A 17,496-nucleotide genomic window follows, 5' to 3' on the forward strand; every position below is an offset into this window, starting at 1 on the left:
AGACAGCCATGGCGCCGCCGACTGTGCTACAATGTGGAATACCTGGATCGCTTATTTCCCATGGATTCCACTGGCAGCCCGGACCTAGGATGAGGGAGCTAAAATTGAGGGGCACAGAGCAGTGAGAAAAGGAAAGGCGTTAGCAATCGAGGGTCCAAAGAAATGGCTGGTGTTTGCTGACATGATTCTTCATTCTGCAGGGACTGGCCTAGAAAGGCTGATAGTCGCCAGATGAAGGCAGCAGTATGTGCTCCCAAGGCATGAGGAGGAGGAACGCAATCGCTCAAGCCCCAAAGCCGTGAGAACCAAGCCGCAAGCAATCGAAGGCAGCGAAGAAGGCTTTGACAGCGTCGGTGCGAAGGTTCTAAGTTCTGACAGGACGCCCACGGCGACGCCTAGGCTCTGCTATGCGTTAGCTCGGCCCTCGAAAGAACAATCCAACGAGCCGTCGGTAGGGAACAGCAGCGTATCCCAAACCGGACAAGTCAGGTACATGAGCTGCAGACGTTTTGGCGCGAGATTGAAGAGAGAAGGGATCGCCAGCAGGTTCAGCAATTGAACCAGGCGGTTGGTTATTGCGGCAATGGCTACGACAACGGCGTCGATGTTGGCCCTGGTTCTGGATCGCCTACCCGTTATTACACAGGCAAGCCAGGACCCAAGAAGAGAGATGTCAATCTGCACTTCTGCAGTGTCGCATGCTAGGTAGTCATCACAACGATGCAAAGCCGCCGTAGCCCGACATTTGTCGAGTGTACGTACCGAGGGAAGAGGGATTGAGGAGAGACATGGAGATACTGGCAAAGTCAAGTCACGAGGTGCAGAAACTAACCATGGGATCGGAAGAGCTGGCAGGCCGCGCCGCCCCAGACCTTACAGGCTCACATACTGTAGCTCTCGAGGCATGGCAGTCCAGGTTCTCACTGGACTGGACTGGACTGGTCCGGTCGGCCGCGTCCTGACCGACAGGACCCATGGCCGTGGGCGGGACGCAACCTAGCAGTATGGCTTGCAAGAAGGGCTATCTCTTGGCGTAAAAGGATATCTGTCGCTAGCATTGTCCTAGTGGACGATATCCAAGTCTCCTATTCACATGTACAGATAGAGGAGCTAGAGGGTGGACGATGGCGATGAACGATGGCATGTTGCTGAGAGAGGGGGAAGCCTGTCAAGGTCATTGAGTAGATGGGCGGGGAGGGTTGATGCAGTCGGTAATACTTGGGTACCTCAAGGTAAGGTAGGCAAGGTATCGGGATATGTACCTCTCATCTCCCAATGGTATGGGGGAGGTCAAGGATGGTGCAAGCGTCGTAGTGTATCCGTAGTTGCGCTTGTGCTGCTGGAAGCCAAACCTTCTTCCCTGGTCGGCTGCAGGTGGGTGTGTGCTAGTATATCTTTCTCATCTCGTGTGCCTTACTTATCTACTGGGGGGCCTAGGAGTACATGGAAAGGGGATTGGATCCTCTAATTGTCGTCACTCTGCGCCTTTTTCGAGCATCATGGTACAAGTTCCGTAGGAGGGTGATATGAAGCAAGAAGAGAGAAGAACGAAGGAAGGGGCGAGCATGTTGCCCGGGTTCAATTGCGCTTACGTGACCTTGGGAGTATTGAATGGGAAGGTAAGGTAAGTTACATGAGGTAATAAGATGGAGAGAGGAAGAGAGAGAGGGAAAGATAGAAATGAGGTTTTGGGGCAGGACCAAGAAGGAGGAGGAAGAGAAACAGAAGGAGAGGGTGGAAGTCACTTTGGACGGCTCCACTTTCCTCCTCTTCGAACAGGCACCACCCACCACCTCACTTTAGCAGTCACCACCAGGCTCACATTTTGAGCGGGAAGGAAACCAGAAGTCAGTGGACCAACCCCGCCGATGGAAAGAGCAAGGTAGTTGCGGAAGCCTGTGCCTGCCTGTGATTGCTAACCTCGTTGTTCCTCGTTCCTTCCTATGGACTTCCTCTGGAGTGTGATTGTTTCTTTCTGTCCCCGTGGACCATCGTTCTTGCAATGTAACTCGGGTTTCCGAGAGATGTAAGATAAGGTACCTTGGTGGGACTTCTCTTCCTGAGGCGTCTAAGGTACAAACCGGTGTCGTTGGTTGTCGCCTCATGCTTGACTTCCATCAACACAGTTTCCGTCCAGTCTTCCCGCTGCCTGTCTATTCTTCACCCGCCCGTTTAACCTTTGTGCTCTTTCCTCTCGACAACTCTCTCTCACACACACGCACATACTATGTAAGATGTAATGAAGTACCTTGGCATACATCCACACCCTTTATTCCACTTGGTCAAATTTTCTCATCGAAATGTAAGAAAGGCATCAGCACTTGCATCCTGCCTTCCTTTGGGAGAGGGAGAAAAAGAGAGCGCGTATCAATTTACTAAGGTACCCGCACAACCAGATATCATCAATTGATGTTCCGTTCAAAGTAGAATCCCGAGAGAATAGCCCACATATCTGCCCTTTCTCTCTCCGCTCCACCTGAGGGAGTCTCCGTCGGCATCCATCCATGGAACACCTCACATTTCAGAGCTCCAAACAACTGAGGTATCCGTAGGCACCTTTGGTAATCCGTACCTACCATACTCCGTACGCGCACCGCGACATTGGCACTCCCACCCACCAACCACGCACACACCCCCTCAAAGGTACCTCTGCACCCCGGTCATCCTTCTTCGTCTTCTTCTTCTTCTCCCTCTTCCTCCCCCCTTCGCTCCATAGCGGCATGCCCCGGGCATGGAAGTCGAGGTTAGAAAAGATGGAAAGGTATCTTTGTATCTTTGTAGCGCGCACTGTACTCTACAACCCAGCTAGCACTTGACACCCTGGTCGCACCCCCAAGGGCCCCCGTCGCGTCTCTGAGAAGTCCGTACCATGTACTCGAGTAGAAGAGGGCCCAGGCAGCCCAAGACCGCCACCCCCCCGCCTTTCGTTTTTCCTTAAACTGTCTGGTTATGGCCGCAGCCCGTGCTACCACCTCGCTATCCTCTTTTCATTCACTCCGCAGTTCCCTTTCACCTTATCCTCAATCGAGCTGCTTTTCCCCAACTGACACTTGTTGCTTGTTTTCGAGAGCAGGGGAAATCGCTTGAACCACCAACGACGTACGTCAAGCCGCCCCGATACCTCATCGAGAACCTATCTGTATCCATACCCATACCCGTCTCCTCTTATCCCCTTTTTTTCTTCTTCTGTTCTTTTCTGGGGGGCGTCCAAGAACCCGTTCTTCGGCTCCGTGGATTCCATTGAAATCCGGACGAGAGAGATACGACATCCCAACCATCTCACCCTTCACCCTCACCCTCATCCACTCGGTACCTGACCTGACCCGGTCTTGCCTGACAACTGACCCTTGGTCCAACGTCTCTCTCTGGCTCTGGACTCTCGGCCTTACCTTTCCCTCCTGCCCCCCCCCCCCTCTCAGGTTACCCCCAGTCTCTCTTCTCGGCCTTCTCCCCCCGTCAAAAAAGGGATCCCCCCAAAAACCGCCGAGTGACCTCGACTCTTTCTCCCACTACCCCCGACCCAAGTTTCTCACTCGAGTCGCGTTTTTTCCTTTTTCTGCGCGGCCACCCCATCGCACCACGCATCTCCGCAGAAAAACCTACACAAATCCGCTCGGCTCATAACCCGCACCGCAGCCAGTTCGTTTCGCCAGGCCAAGCCTTCCCGCTTTCCGCTGCGAACAAACCACAACCACCACCACCACCCACCTGCTGCCGCTACGCTACCTTGTGCTTGTCTCCAAAAAAGACCAGCTTCCTTCCACCACCAAACCATCCATCCACCGCGCCCGCGCCGCCTGTCAGAAAAATAGTCGCCGTCGACTATTGACTATTTGGGACAAATCTTCCTTCAGCCTGTCCGCTATCCGCTGTGGCTACCGACAAGCAACAAGTGCATGTCAGGCACGGAAGCTCCAAAAGTCAAACAAAGCAAATAAAAAATTAAATCAGCAAATTCCTCGCTTCCGTTGGTCGGCAGGGGAAAAAAAACAAAAAAGGTACTACTACACACGCAACCGCGCTATCAGTCGCCCGCGTAACCTACCTACCACCTACCCTACCAACTCAACTCTCCTACCTGCCATCTTTCACAATCAGTCAACCTTACCTGCCTTCCCACCTCCACCACACGCAAGGCACCGCATCCGCTCCGCACCAGACTCAATACAGGTTACCTCCCGTTCCGACCTGCCTCCTTCTGCGACAACATTCAAGCTACACACAGCAAGAGCTCATCCACCCTGATCAAGTATAGATCAATCGGCACCACGCTCAAAGCAGTTTCTCCACCGTTTTTTACCTTTTACTGCCTTGTGATACCATCCAACACCCGCGCACTTGTCCACAATGGCCGACATCACCGATCAACACGACCAGACCTCGCCTACCGACCTCGACGAGTCGCAGGTTGGCAACGGCAGCGTCGCCGAGAACAGAGGCGTCAAGCGCCAACGTCCCAGCACCGCCGACGACGACGATGATGATGACGAGAAGGGCGGCCGCGAGCGTCGCAAGATTGAGATTAAGTTCATCAACGACAAGTCTCGTCGTCACATTACATTTTCCAAGCGCAAGGCTGGTATCATGAAGAAGGTACGTTGACAATTCCAATCGTTCCTCTATCTCCAACCGAGTCGAAGCAATCCTCCACGGAAACTTGCTGCTGCCTGCACCAGCCCGATTCTTGTTCAAAATGCTGACCAGAATGTCCACTAGGCTTATGAGCTTTCTGTCCTCACTGGCACCCAAGTGCTCCTCCTCGTTGTTTCCGAGACAGGTCTCGTCTACACCTTCACGACACCAAAGTTGCAACCTCTTGTCACTAAGGCTGAGGGCAAGAACTTGATTCAGGTATGCGCTTTCTGCTTGAACCAACGCAAAATTACAAAGGGAAAAAAAGACAGTTCTGACTCTCGATACAGGCATGCCTGAATGCACCCGAGCCATCCCAAGGCGGCGAGAACGGCGTCGACGACTCGAACCAGGTTGACTCGCCCGAAGAGCCTCCTCAACAGCACCTGCCCCCTCAGGCTGGACGCCAGGGTATGCCTCAACCTCACATGCCTCCTAACTACATGTCCAACGTCGGCATGGACCCTTCTCAGGCGCTCGCCTACCAGAGTTACGTCCAGCAACAACAACGGGGTGGTGGCTACGCTATGCCGCCGCAGTCTGGTCTTCCCCAGCACACGTCGCATCAGTCATGATCGCCAAGTTCATCGTGACTTTTGCATTTCCCGTTGATACCAGACACACATCCTGCATCTCCCAGACCTCAGTCGCCGGCATTCGTCATTTCTTCACCCGGCGATGAGGCTCTGGTGGTTTGGCGTTACAGTTCGGTGTGAATAATTGCTGCATCTCGTTCCACTACGTTTTCTTTTTATTTCTCTTGATCCCAATTTCCCTTTTGCTATTACGACTCCGCCGGCATCTCACAACTTGGCCGTCCTTGGAATTTAATTTTCAAGGAAAACAGTTATTGTGCGATACCGTTATCGCGGAGCGGATTTTAATGCTGTCTAGCTGGGGAAAACACGGGGGAACATAACGAGAGACATGGAGACACTGAGGAGCATGCGATCAGGAGACATGGGGTATGGGTGGCATTACGACGGCGGCGGTCTCATTGAGCGCGGCACGTCTGTGCCTCGCGACAGGCGGCTTGCCGTCTGTGGACGCGAGTTTGTATGGCATCGTTGGCCATTTTCGTTTTCGTTCTTTTTTCCTTCTTCTCCAGTGGCGGTAGGGGAGAGTTGTGTGGTTGGAGAAAGCTTTGTCTTGCGGAAGCAGGGTGGGGGAATTTCCGGCGCGGGAGGGGGAAGGTCCTTTTTCAGCACGAGAGCACGACATTCTCACGGCTGGGGCAGGCACATCTTTTTGGAATGGACTGTGATGATTTCATTAAAGTCGAGGATCAACGAGGGAACAGAGAGACGTCGCGCGACCAACTCGGTCCGCTCCAGAACCCGTAATCTCTCACTACGCTGCTCTGCGAGGAAATGTCTTTTGGGCTCTGTTTCTCCGTAGGACTCGGCACGATACCCCCCGGCCCTGGGCAAATCAACAAAAAGCTACATTCACACCGTACACTTTCCGTTCCTGTTCGCTGTCATCGTTGTCGTTGTTGTCAGGCGCGGTCTCAGTCTGGGATACAGGGGAATAAGCAGGCACCGAGAGCCCGGGGATGCACCGATTCATGGGAACAAGGAAGTGATGAAGAACGCAAGATGAGTTTTAAGAATATGGAGAGGATGAAATGTCTCTATACACCTTGTATGATAGTTATATCCGCGTGCGCGCCCCCCTTTTGCGATTATTATTCCTCCTCCTTTCCCCCCGTCTTCGTACCAGAAATCACCACGACTAGAAAGACAGGACCTGACGAATTGCTAATGTTGTGAAAACGTTATAAGAAGAAATGTAATTTACGCGCCGAGTTCTGTGAAGTGATGCTTATCTGAAAGGTCTACAATATCTATGCACTATACTCCTAGAGCATCGAATCCTAGGTAGTCGAAGGAGAAGGCGCAGATAGGTCGTCGTACTATTGGCCAATCATGCGAGGATTGATCCGAAGTGAAAAGTGGTGGGTTGTTTCCGTCGAGACCAGGAGAGACTTTTTCTGTCCGTTGCTTACACATTTTCAGATCTTTCGACTTTTCCTTCCTCCGTTCCCCGCGTCCGTCCGTCCGTCCTCGAACAATTCCGTTTGCGGACTCGAACAAGCAAACAAAAATTTAGACTCGGCTTTGGTTTGGTTTGGTTTGGTTCGGCAGTGCGCAGTTGTCCGTGGCGGCATACGTAAAAGTGTGTGGTGTGCCGTCATGGTGACATGACAAGTGACTGAACTCTAAAGCTGGAATGCGAGACACACGAAAGAAGGGGAAAGACAAAAAAAAAGACAGGCACAAAGAGGTGCTGGCAAACAAGCTACACTACCTACCACGGTGGTGGTGGTGAGGAGGAGGGGGGGAGGAAGAAAGGAAGAAAGCCCGGGTCGTTTTTTGACAGCTGCCCGACAGCATAAGGTCGCGCGAAGCTTGGTTGTCAAGCGGTGGGCAAGGTTTTCGCAACAGATTTTGGCTTCTGTCCTGCCCATACAAATGGTTGTGTCATTTCTCCTTGGAATTTCCTAATTAATTCAAGCTCGGGCGGGCATCGAGTACGAACGAGCCAACCCTTACCGTCCGGTTGCTTGCTTGCTTGGTAAACTTGTTGACAGTTTGACGTCCGAGGGGAGGGGTGGAAGATCTAGGGTAGTAGGTTCCAGACCGCACTTGATTGACAGAGGTTAATTTGTCGACATGCACTCTCTTATTCTTGTTCTTGTCATTGCAAAACTGTGGATGTTGTCGTCGCATTGGTATGCGGTTGACATAGCCCGCCGACAACTTTTGCCTGATTAGGTCGAACAGCGGATCTCTGGTTCCATTCACGGGCGACTAAACTCACTGCAGACTCATGGATGGCGGGAACTCGGGATGCAAGGGGCAGAGTGAGAGATTCGTATGCTGCTTTTGGCCTTCTCGCGTGTTGTGATTCGGTGAACGATAGACCCGCCCGTGGCACGGCCGGCGCAACCTAACTGCTGGGCGCGGACTGACAGTGGTTGTGGACCTACGGGTACTGCCTGCATTGCCCGCCCTCATGTTCCGCTCGTTGTTACTAATGAGGTGGTGCACGTCCTCAGCGCGGCTTTGGCGACAGCGCCAGTTGCGGGGGTCCAGCGGAGAGTCGAAGAGGAGAGCAGCCCGTAGACTTGGCGCGAAGGACGATGCACAACCCTCTTGGCTGGACTGTTGATGAAAATGAGGTTCACAGCTATCTCATCGTCGTTGTCGGTCTCTCTCATCTGGCAAACTTGACTTGAATCGTTTCTGGGGATACAGTGTGCAACTAGCGGGGTCGATCGGAGGAGTTGTATTCGACTGACCGGGAGAGTGAGACTGATCAAGTCTTTGATGTGTCACATGCGCATCTGCGTGCTTCAACTCTTTTCTTTTGACCTTTTTACAGCGGGGTAAAGTTGACATATTTGGAACGACGCGTATCTAGCTGTGAGGTTTTCCGGCAAATGTATCTCTGTTGTTTTTGGTGGAGAAGGTCCTGTCTAGATTTGGACGTGAGCAGGGACAGCTCGTTGCCTTTTTGGGCCTGGCGACCTTAACGGGATTTGCGGCGAACCGGTCCGCTGCGGTTTCAATGTGGTCAGACGTGATCGGACCAAGATTTAGGTAGACCATTTTCTGAAGCTCTTCCGACCTTGGCCGAGCAGCCATGCAACTGTTTTGATCGTCTCCGTAATCTCGGCAACGGCACAATAAGGCTGTACATGGGTCAAAGTTGGATATCAGCCCAGCCCTCTGTCTCTGTAGTCCGTCGACAAGGATGGACGAGGAAGAGATTGATTTTGAATTGACAGGGTCGGCGACCTCTAGGACGCTGCATACAGGGTTGAATGCCGAGCCCCAAGGGCCCGTTACCTCGACTGGACTGGATGCCGGTCCCGAGGCCATTTCCAGGATTACGGGACACTTCGCCGGCGGTTGGGCCAGTAAGAGGTGTGGCAAGCTTCCGGCTGATATATGGACTCGCCACGTTCGTTTCCTGGTGGTCTAGGGCTCTGTGGTATCGTCGGACACTGCAAATGATGGACTGATTCTGCTGGCGTTTGAGAAAATGGTGTCCAGGATTGTCTCCGCGCCCTCCTCTACTCGGAGTCCCGTTCTTGATAGGACTCGTCCTCTGGTAGTGAGCCTAGGCTGAGCTCTCGTTAGTCCGGACAATCAAGAACTTTGCATCGTCCTAACTACTCCTCTTCGAGACGTTCAGAAAGAAGTGACACCCACAAAGTCCCGAGGCTCGAGGATGGTCGCTTTGTATTGCACAGTGCTCGGAGTTGAGCCGCGTCTCCTTGCTAATGATTCCCCATCTCCGGGTTCAGGCACAGATATCGTGGACTCCGGGTAAAGCGAAAGCCCCGCACAGCCACGGCGCTCCCGTCGTCTGTTGTCGTCTTTGTAGTGAATCATGACCCGATTGGAGCGTGGTGGTTAAGATGCAACGGATGGCAGGGTTCAACTGACTTGTGTTGTATCGGACTATTCAAGTTTGTGTTGTGACATCCAAACACAGCCTTCAGTCGGAGTTGGTGGTGCAAATATATCTTGCTTGTCTCTCGGTTTCTGACACTGGTGCTAGTAACGCCGGTAGACATGCGGCAACCTCGTCATTGTCTTGGCCATTCAAAGCTCTGCTGTAGAGAAGAGTTCGTCGAGGTAGAGCATCGATTCATTTTGTCCGTCCCATGTGGAAGTTGCCGTACCCCTCTGCAAGATGGCCAGGAACCAAATTTGACTGGAACGGAGCATCGGAGCAGTGAAACTTCGAGGTCAGTCTGGAGGGGAGCTGTTCAGATGAAACGGGCAGAAACAAGCTTCGTGGAAGGACGGGTTCTTCGAAGAGTGCGGAATTGGGGGAAACACTCCACATGCTCAGGGCTGCCATGCCACGCTGGGTGACGTCGCATCTGGCACCGCGACTCGAGACGCCAGAGCGCGAAGGGAGGATGCCTGTTGATCAACAATAAGAACGTATCCGTACTCGCAAAACATGTGATTGGGTGTACAGTCGACTATTGGTGCAGTCCCAGAAAACATGGTCGGGCTGCTGATCTTATCGTTCGTCCTGGGTTGCATCCCCTCGAATTGGACCCTGCCAGCATGTGAGCCTGTCTGGCTGCTTAGTGATACACTTTCGTAGGGGTAGAATCTGAGGGCTGATAGGCTATAGCCACCTCCAGTTGCATCTCTGGCCGAGCGTGGCGGACAGGTCGACATGCGGCTCCTTTTGGGCTCGACTCATTTGGTATTCGAAGGCTTGACTTGGACGGAAGGGGAAGAGGTCGAGTAGACAGACGGCTTAGGTGATGTGGCACAGCAACGAAGGCAGCGACGGTAAGGAAGACTTGCTTGGTGGCTTGGTATGTCTCACTTGAACCTCGCAGGAAGCGGGGGGCGGAGGCGACGGGCTGAGGGAGTTTGAGAAGGTTTCTGCACGAGCCAGGAACGGCACTAGGCACCCTTGTACATGTACTTGCCGCGCTATCACCACGAGACCACAAGAGACGAGAAGGAGGGAACCCCATATTGAGTACCGAATCTGTACACACAGCTTCACTACTATCGATCGTAGCTGCTTGAATTTTGACAACCGCGGGCTGCCACTGAGTGTACAAACGTTGCTTCGTGCAGCACAACACAGCGAGCGTAATCTTCAGCCGGAAGTAGCCTGATAGTTTCCTTCGCATGCGGTTCCAAAAAAAGAAGAAGAAAAAAAAGGACAGAAAAAAAAAGTTTGTTGATTGTCGCGGTGTCCATTCCTTCGTGGTCGCATTCCTCGTGTCTATTTGCCATGATCCAGCATCCGTCCATCACTAGAGTCACCGCATCATACAACAGCAAGTGAATTGAGGAGATCGTTCTAGTCGGTATTGTCTCCATAACTGCTGCTGATAATTCACTAGTGCTCGCCCATAGTGGCAAAACGGCCAACAGCGAGACTGCCCAGGAAGACGCCGCCGAGAACTGACAGCAAGTAACCAACGTTCATTGTCATGACAGCCAACATGCTATGAATTGTTAGTAGATGTTTCAAAAGTAAGCAGCGAGAAAAAGAACACGTACAGCAGATACCCAACTCCGGCAATGGCAGTGTCAATCACAGCACGAACAGGATCAACGGAGAATCTCCAGGGCCTCCAAATGCCATGTCCCTTCTGGACGACAGTGACGTTCTCCTCGAGGCCGTTCTCGGAAAGTACCATTTGCTTTGCCATGCTGTCCGTTGACATCTTTCCTGCCATGCCGAGCTTGCCGTTAACGCTCACGTAGCGGCGCTTGAAGTCCTTGTCCAACCATCGCTTCTCCTGAATAGACTTGAGAGCGAGCATGCTGCGAAGACCGAAGGCCAAGAAGATGAGGAAGATGCACGTGGCGGCGTAAGTGCCAACGCTGTTCGGGGTCCAGGCCTCGGTGTAGAGAGGAGTCTTCAGACTGGTCTGGAAGATGGTCATCATCATCATGCTCATGCTTGAGCCAGTCGAGCCGTGGGTATCGTTCATCGTGCCGGATCCCATATCCATTCCCGGCATAGCATCCGAAGCAGTTGCTGTTCCTGTCGCTCCGTGGTCATCGCCACCGTGTCTTGCCATGAGAAAGCTGTCCATTTTTGCGAATATCGTGGCGAAGCGGTCGACGCTGGCGTACGAGAACTGGTAAACAATCGAATATTAAGAGAGTGACGGTGTGTATTATGTACGGTTTTACCAGGCTCCAGTCCCGGCCGTGGAGTCAGTTATTATTTAAGATGGGAAGTGAGAGATAGAGCGTCCTGGTCCTTCAGATGGATTTGCCAAGATGAGGGGATCAAGGCGGCACGGGCGATGTTATAGACTGGCAGCGAGAAGGTTTGCGTGGGATCTTCAGACGCTTCAAGCAGGGAGGGTGTTACGAATAAGTCTTCGCGATACTGCGGCGAAACGAGAGCATGTTGTGCATGAATGGGAAGTAGACTTGGCTCGTGCCAAGATGTAGGAGGCGGACGGCCGTGACTTTTTGTTGCGCCTTCCGGAGGGCCTGAAAGCCTGGTTACACCCTGGTGAGACGGGCAACCGGCCACATTCTGGCCTAAGACTGCGTTAGCAGAAGGTTGCGGTATCACGCGAGACATTCTGCTAAGGCCAGGAGAAGGAGCTGATACGGAATATCAGGGAACGCCCCTTCGGCAACTTGCGCATGGGTGGAGTTTGCGACGATGCCAAGGCGGGGTCTTCTCCACTATATCCGTTCTCATTGGCTTATGGGCCTTCTTAGCTTCGGTAGCCTAAAAGAGCAAGAAGTACCGATACCTTCTCCTGCTAACAATTCTTTTCTCTAGTGACACCGTCACACCCAAACTCAACCTCCATCCATTCTGCCCTCAAACAAACTGCTCACGGCGTGTCTCGACATCGGCCATTTTCTCCCCCGTTGCTCGCCTTTTTTTTTCATCGGTCTCCCACAAAACTTCGAATGAATCACGAGACGAAAGAAGAAATGATGTTGTTGAGTTGAACGTTGTTTATTGGCTACCCTGTGCCCAATGCAATTTCCTACCTTATCTGGACGTTATGTCCGTCAATCGAACCTCCAGCCATACCAGCACGATATTCTATGACAGCCTCACGCCTCTGTTTCCAAATATAGCTCTACGACAAAATATCTGTAATTATTTGGAGACAGCAGCATGGGCCACTTAGGGAGAAAGTTCCAGGCCAGCCGTGGCTCTGCTATCAATCGCAGTTCCTGAACAGGGGTTGATGGTTCGACGGTCTGGAGCTCCTTGCCGACCACTTCAACTATGGTGCTTGGTAGAAAAGACTTCAGCCCCATACGCCTCCAAGACTGTTCGAAACGACTCATACGGCCTACGTTGTTCACAAGAGCTGATACGCTGTCTCAAATGTCGCTGCCGAGCCCAGAGTTTGGTATTTCATCACATTCATCCGAAGTCTGGGGCCACCCTATTCTCGGCCATCCCAAAGCACCACCAGGGGAGCTCGTCCCACAATCTCGCCCTAAGCCCGCCAATCGCAATCACAGCCTTTCGATCTCTGCTCTTCCGTCTCCTAAAATGTGGTTGATCCACCGATGGGCGAGCACGTTTGGCGCTCAACCTACGCATCATCGCCCCGACACATCGTCACGCCCCACTTCTCGCGTGCGATTATGTCCCTGCCGCTCCCTGAGCACGATGACCGACGATTCTTCCGAGTCCACCACTATTCGGCCGAGTTCCAGGAGGCTTGAGTCATCTTCAGCAAGCCAGCCCCGCCAAACATCGATGCCCCCGTGTAGATGCTGCATTGACTGATTTGTGAGGAACCAAGAAATTCCTAGAGGCCAAAAATTAGCATGGTCCGACGTTTTGAAAACCTGATTGACTGGCGAATCAGCTCAGTAACGCTTACGAATCCGAGAGTTCGTTCACAAATTATTCCATCCTCAATGAAATGATTCGTCGAGTGTTTGACAAACGGAAGAGAAACTCACGACGACATAAGGCACGGCATCGCCAGCACATAATGGATGTTAGGGGATTGCGGTTTCCCGCAAAGGCTTTCTCCTGGGGGCAGCCTGCTTCTATACATTGCCATTGATGTCAGGCACAAATCTAGGCGGCGACTCACGGGTTGATCTGCAATGATCCTTGGCATGGACGACGTCTGTCAGGATGTCAATGCTTTCGAGCCTGGAGATCCGAGAGTTGCGTCTCAGAGGAGAGGGTGTGTGAGAAGTCTGAACACAACTCAACCGCCTCCCGCTGTCACTTCAAGGTAGACCGCGCCACTATGTGATAACGGGAATTGCCAGGTTTTCGCACTACGCAACTGTCTGCATTGTTCCAATCTGCTATATTGGGATTCAAATGCAGCCGAGGTTCTCGGAAATGTTCGAGTTTTTTAGTTCAAATGGTGGCAATTAGCACGTTCATGAAGCTTCGACTTTACCACAGAGATTGCTTTCCCTGGACCAAGGAAGCTTCTGATATATACAGACACTCTGTCCAGCTGATTTGCTGCCAGCGCAAGAGCAATTGCTTACGCCTCAAGTCTTGTCTATTTGATGATGTCGGCATGGTCGCAGCCCGAGTCTCGGATGATGATAGAAGAAATCGCACATGCTTGATTTCGAGCGCTTGAGTCCAGGCTAGTTTTCGAGCAAGCCCTGAATACCAGCCTGTACTTCCCGGAGACAGAATCGCGGAGAGAGAGAGAGGCTTCGCTCAGTTCTATCCTTGATTCTTTGAACGCTTGCCCGAACATGAAAACTGCGGGGACGCGTGGAGACCGCAACTTCACAGGCAGGGATCACCGGTGATCAGTGACCCGAGTCTGATGCAACCCTAGCGACACTGAGATTAGTTGAAGTCTTGCCATGGTTCTCGCTCGCCAGCACTGATTTGAATTGCGCCTATTTCTCCTTCGAGGATATGCGTTCATGTCCCCCGATAGCATGCAGCTGCCCGTGAGCGTCTGACGATTTCAGCAAACGCTGAGATATGTCTCGCCAAGTTTACGGCCTAAGTTGATTTCGAGGCCTGGCCGACATGCGGACTGGCTGGTATGCTTCGGTTGGGCGCTTCCGTGGCTATCTGCCCCTGGCCAAGGGGAAATGATCTGCAACAAGCCGCAGAACCATCCACGGGAATTGAATGGTTGATGGCAAGGTTGGTCCGGGACAGAACACAGGGCATTCCCTAAGCTGCATCCAACCCAAATCGCGGGGCCGGACCGGGATCAAGGGGCGACTTCGCATCTTGCCGAGCCTAATTCGACGACTTGCAACGAACGCCCTTGCTAACTCATCCAAAGTACGCGTCTGCCTTGTTATCAATCGCAACCTAGCAATCAGGAGCTGACCTCTGACCCACGGCATTCTACACTCGTAATCACGCTTCACCGTGGAAACGTTTAGCAAAAACAGGTGACGTCAGAAACGTCCAGCAATGGCAACCGCTAATCTACCTGCGCCTGCAGCAATTCAAGATATTTGAACTGAAGAACAAATATAGCTCATGTTGTGTCTGGCTCACCTGCTTGAGCATGGTTGCCTTCGGTCGCATGGGTTCGCACGGAGCTCGACCATCTAGTACAAGATTCTAGACGACCTTGACCATTGCCGACGGCACAAGCACCGGCGCAAGCTTTGATCAGTGAGGCTACTTCGACACTGTGTCTATTATCTGCGCAGCATAGACGCCGAGCATTTATCCTACTTTTGGATCCAGGGGCCTGGCAATGATGCATATGTACTCAATGTCGCGTAACATTAACGGCAACGTTCTTGCAGCAACTGCGTTCTCTTCCGCGAATCAGCACGAGCCCAGGTATATGGGTCTTTACCTCAGTATAGTTTTTCGCATGATCAACCTACAAGTCAAACCATAGTACAAGAGTCGAATTCTAGACCAGAGGCACAGTAGATGTCGCCTTCCGCCTTTACGATGGATGCCACTTATGGTAGGGACGTCAACATCAAACGATCTCGAAGTGTCAGATTAAGACTTATTGCACAACCTTTTCACCCCGAACCCTCGTTTAAAAGACTCCACAAAGATATTTTCTCATCATTCCAATGACCCCAGATCAACTTCTTCTGACCAACCATTGGCAAGATTAGGAAAGCGACATATTGTGTCTGCAAACCGGTATGTAAGATTGTCGTCGTGGGATTCGTTAGTTTGCGTCCAGACGTTCAGCCGCTGCCGCTTCGAGGCTGCCGCTAGGCTCGAAGAGGAACCGGAGGACTAGCCTTGAGGCTTTCTGCTCGGGCGCTGATCTGCACAGGAGCATTCAAAAGAACAACCATGTTGGGACCATTGGAAACGAGATTACACCTCAGCCCGCTGATACCTCCTCCTATTTACATCCTACCACATGAGCATTGCTTACGTGGCGCGGCTAGACATGCCCTCTGTACCAAGAAGGCTGACAACGCCCTGGTTCATCCCACTGTGTCGAATTTCGTTGCAGCCGACGAAGACAAGCCTTTTATTCTTCTACATTGATGGGCGAAAGAACGATAGAAGAAAGCACGAAGAACTTACGCCATCAACGTGCGCCATCCTACCGACATGCTGAACGGCTTTGACTTACCGACTCTCTTCCCCTCTATCTCTATCCGAGTGGAGAAATTACCTACGGCTGAATGATGCTTGCGTCTTTGGTGCAATGAAGCAAGTGACTCAATTGCCAAGGAAGACGCACATATGGGATAACAAGCTGGGCCAGTCATATGGTCAGATCACTGGAAGCTGGGCAAGATGATGCCTATGTCATCCCGTACACCCACCCTCACGTTTCTTGGTGAGTACGACAAAACAAGGTAGAAGGAGTCAATGCGGTTGGTCGGCGAGAGTCTTTGCCACTTCCGATCCAACAGTTTCCGTTGAGGGGTGTTTCCCACCCTCTCCAAAGCGTCAAATGAATTGATGGTCCATCTTCAGTAGCGTTGATGCCAGGCATTGTCAAACAATCTGTGCACTCCATGAGGGTAACCAGTGCTCTCAGGTGTGTTACCCAGCTGCAGCTCGACGACCGACTCTTGTCGAATCCGCACGCTCAAAATGGCATGGCTTCTCAGACCCATACACTAGTGGTGCCGCCGGCTCTGAGAGAAAGGGGGAAAAGGGGAAGGGCTAGAGGTTCCCCGGGAGGAGGCGCCTCGCACACCTTCGCCAGCCCATCGCGTGGGAGTGACAGGAATGCTTGTCCATGGGTTGGTCTCCGCCCTACCACCTACCTTACTCTAGCTTTTCCCTCTCCCCCCCTTCTCATTCCACCCTCTCGCGTGTGTGTGTCTCAGCTCACGTCAGGTTCTCGATTCAGCTCCGCAGCCGGATCGCTTTCACTTGCCCCGCTACTCTTTCCTCCCCCCCGCTGGCTTGGCTTTGTTCTCCATCAGACCGGAGCATTTCGAACTGGCCATCACGGCTGTGTGTGACCAGACGAAGACCTTACCAGCTCCGGACTGGGGCGACCTCTCTGGTACATTGAATCTTCGTTTGCGCGATGGGGCCGAGCCCATCAAGCTGCACACTCTCCGCAGATAACCGACATGCAAGGGAGTCTAGACTCTTCCGTATTGATCGCATATCGCTTCTTGATCAACTTCGCGTATCTTTGACGAATCCCCAGCGTGCTATCCAGCAGCGGGATAACGCGTAGCGAACTCTCACGGACTCTCCGCTCATCGGGTCAGTGAAATGATCATCGTCTACGACGCTCTGATCACTGGACACCTATACCCACTGTTATTAAGATACTGACTTAAGCTTCGTGACTGCAGTCTTGGAATATGGTGGGCGACTCATGTGCGACATGACATACGAAAGGAAGAAAAAAGTTGCAGAGGCTGCTCGTATCACAACTGCACCGTGTTTCCCCTTCCATCCATTCCAACTTAACAGCCTCTCCTCGGACAGTTTTTTCCTCTTGCCGGAACGAGGTTAATACCGAAGCAGAGGGCTGGCTGACGAACATGTGGTTTGCTTCCCCGGCGATCGACTAAGGAATCCCCAACGCGGTCACACAAGCAACGTCCTTCTTTCGTCAGAAGCATCCCATCTTTCTCAATCCCCTTTGAAGGAGGAGACTCCCGAAGAGCAAACTTGACCCAAAAGAGCATGGAAGGGGGGGGAGGAGGGGCAAGTCTGATTTACTGCGTGTTATGTTCCTCCCCCCAATGCCATCTGATGTTTTGAGTATGGCGCGCGGCGGCGGCGCCCAGCGCCTCTTTTTCATCTGTTTTTATTTTTTCATTTCCTGCAGAGAGCGAGAAGACCGACAGACAGACACCTGTCATCCCATCCCCCCCCCCCCCCCCCCCCCCCCCTCGCACTGATCTCATGCGGCCGTTCACGCACGCCAGCACGTTCCCTTACGCCCAAAGC

The 17,496-nt window shown here is 52.5% G+C and overlaps 6 protein-coding genes across 6 annotated transcripts; 3 read left to right on the top strand and 3 right to left on the bottom strand.

The window, feature by feature from the left end:
• Positions 1 to 4,347: 4,347 nt before the first annotated feature.
• On the top strand, positions 4,348 to 5,207 carry CTAM01_06926 (SRF-type transcription factor; the record flags this gene model as incomplete). Its single annotated transcript, XM_060522951.1, has 3 exons — positions 4,348 to 4,593; positions 4,717 to 4,851; positions 4,923 to 5,207. 3 exons carry the CDS (start codon positions 4,348 to 4,350, stop codon positions 5,205 to 5,207), a joined length of 666 nt encoding a protein of 221 aa, XP_060382453.1.
• A 688-nt stretch (positions 5,208 to 5,895) lies between these two features.
• CTAM01_06927 (uncharacterized protein) lies at positions 5,896 to 6,030 on the top strand (the record flags this gene model as incomplete). Its single annotated transcript, XM_060522952.1, has 1 exon — positions 5,896 to 6,030. One exon carries the CDS (start codon positions 5,896 to 5,898, stop codon positions 6,028 to 6,030), a length of 135 nt encoding a protein of 44 aa, XP_060382454.1.
• Positions 6,031 to 8,054: 2,024 nt separating this feature from the next.
• On the bottom strand, positions 8,055 to 8,282 carry CTAM01_06928 (uncharacterized protein; the record flags this gene model as incomplete). Its single annotated transcript, XM_060522953.1, has 1 exon — positions 8,055 to 8,282. One exon carries the CDS (start codon positions 8,280 to 8,282, stop codon positions 8,055 to 8,057), a length of 228 nt encoding a protein of 75 aa, XP_060382455.1.
• A 2,242-nt stretch (positions 8,283 to 10,524) lies between these two features.
• Positions 10,525 to 11,230, bottom strand: CTAM01_06929 (ctr copper transporter; the record flags this gene model as incomplete). Its single annotated transcript, XM_060522954.1, has 2 exons — positions 10,525 to 10,633; positions 10,689 to 11,230. The coding sequence occupies 2 exons, from the start codon at positions 11,228 to 11,230 to the stop codon at positions 10,525 to 10,527; spliced, it is 651 nt and encodes a 216-aa protein (XP_060382456.1).
• A 1,172-nt stretch (positions 11,231 to 12,402) lies between these two features.
• Positions 12,403 to 13,201, top strand: CTAM01_06930 (uncharacterized protein; the record flags this gene model as incomplete). The annotated part of the gene is made up of 2 exons (XM_060522955.1): positions 12,403 to 12,861; positions 12,998 to 13,201. 2 exons carry the CDS (start codon positions 12,403 to 12,405, stop codon positions 13,199 to 13,201), a joined length of 663 nt encoding a protein of 220 aa, XP_060382457.1.
• Positions 13,202 to 16,873: 3,672 nt separating this feature from the next.
• On the bottom strand, positions 16,874 to 16,996 carry CTAM01_06931 (uncharacterized protein; the record flags this gene model as incomplete). The annotated part of the gene is made up of 1 exon (XM_060522956.1): positions 16,874 to 16,996. One exon carries the CDS (start codon positions 16,994 to 16,996, stop codon positions 16,874 to 16,876), a length of 123 nt encoding a protein of 40 aa, XP_060382458.1.
• Between the last annotated feature and the right edge of the window lie 500 nt (positions 16,997 to 17,496).

The sequence above is a fragment of the Colletotrichum tamarilloi genome, assembly GCF_030869305.1.
Source record: "Colletotrichum tamarilloi strain Tom-12 chromosome Unknown Scaffold_20.1, whole genome shotgun sequence".
Lineage (NCBI taxonomy): Eukaryota > Fungi > Ascomycota > Sordariomycetes > Glomerellales > Glomerellaceae > Colletotrichum > Colletotrichum tamarilloi.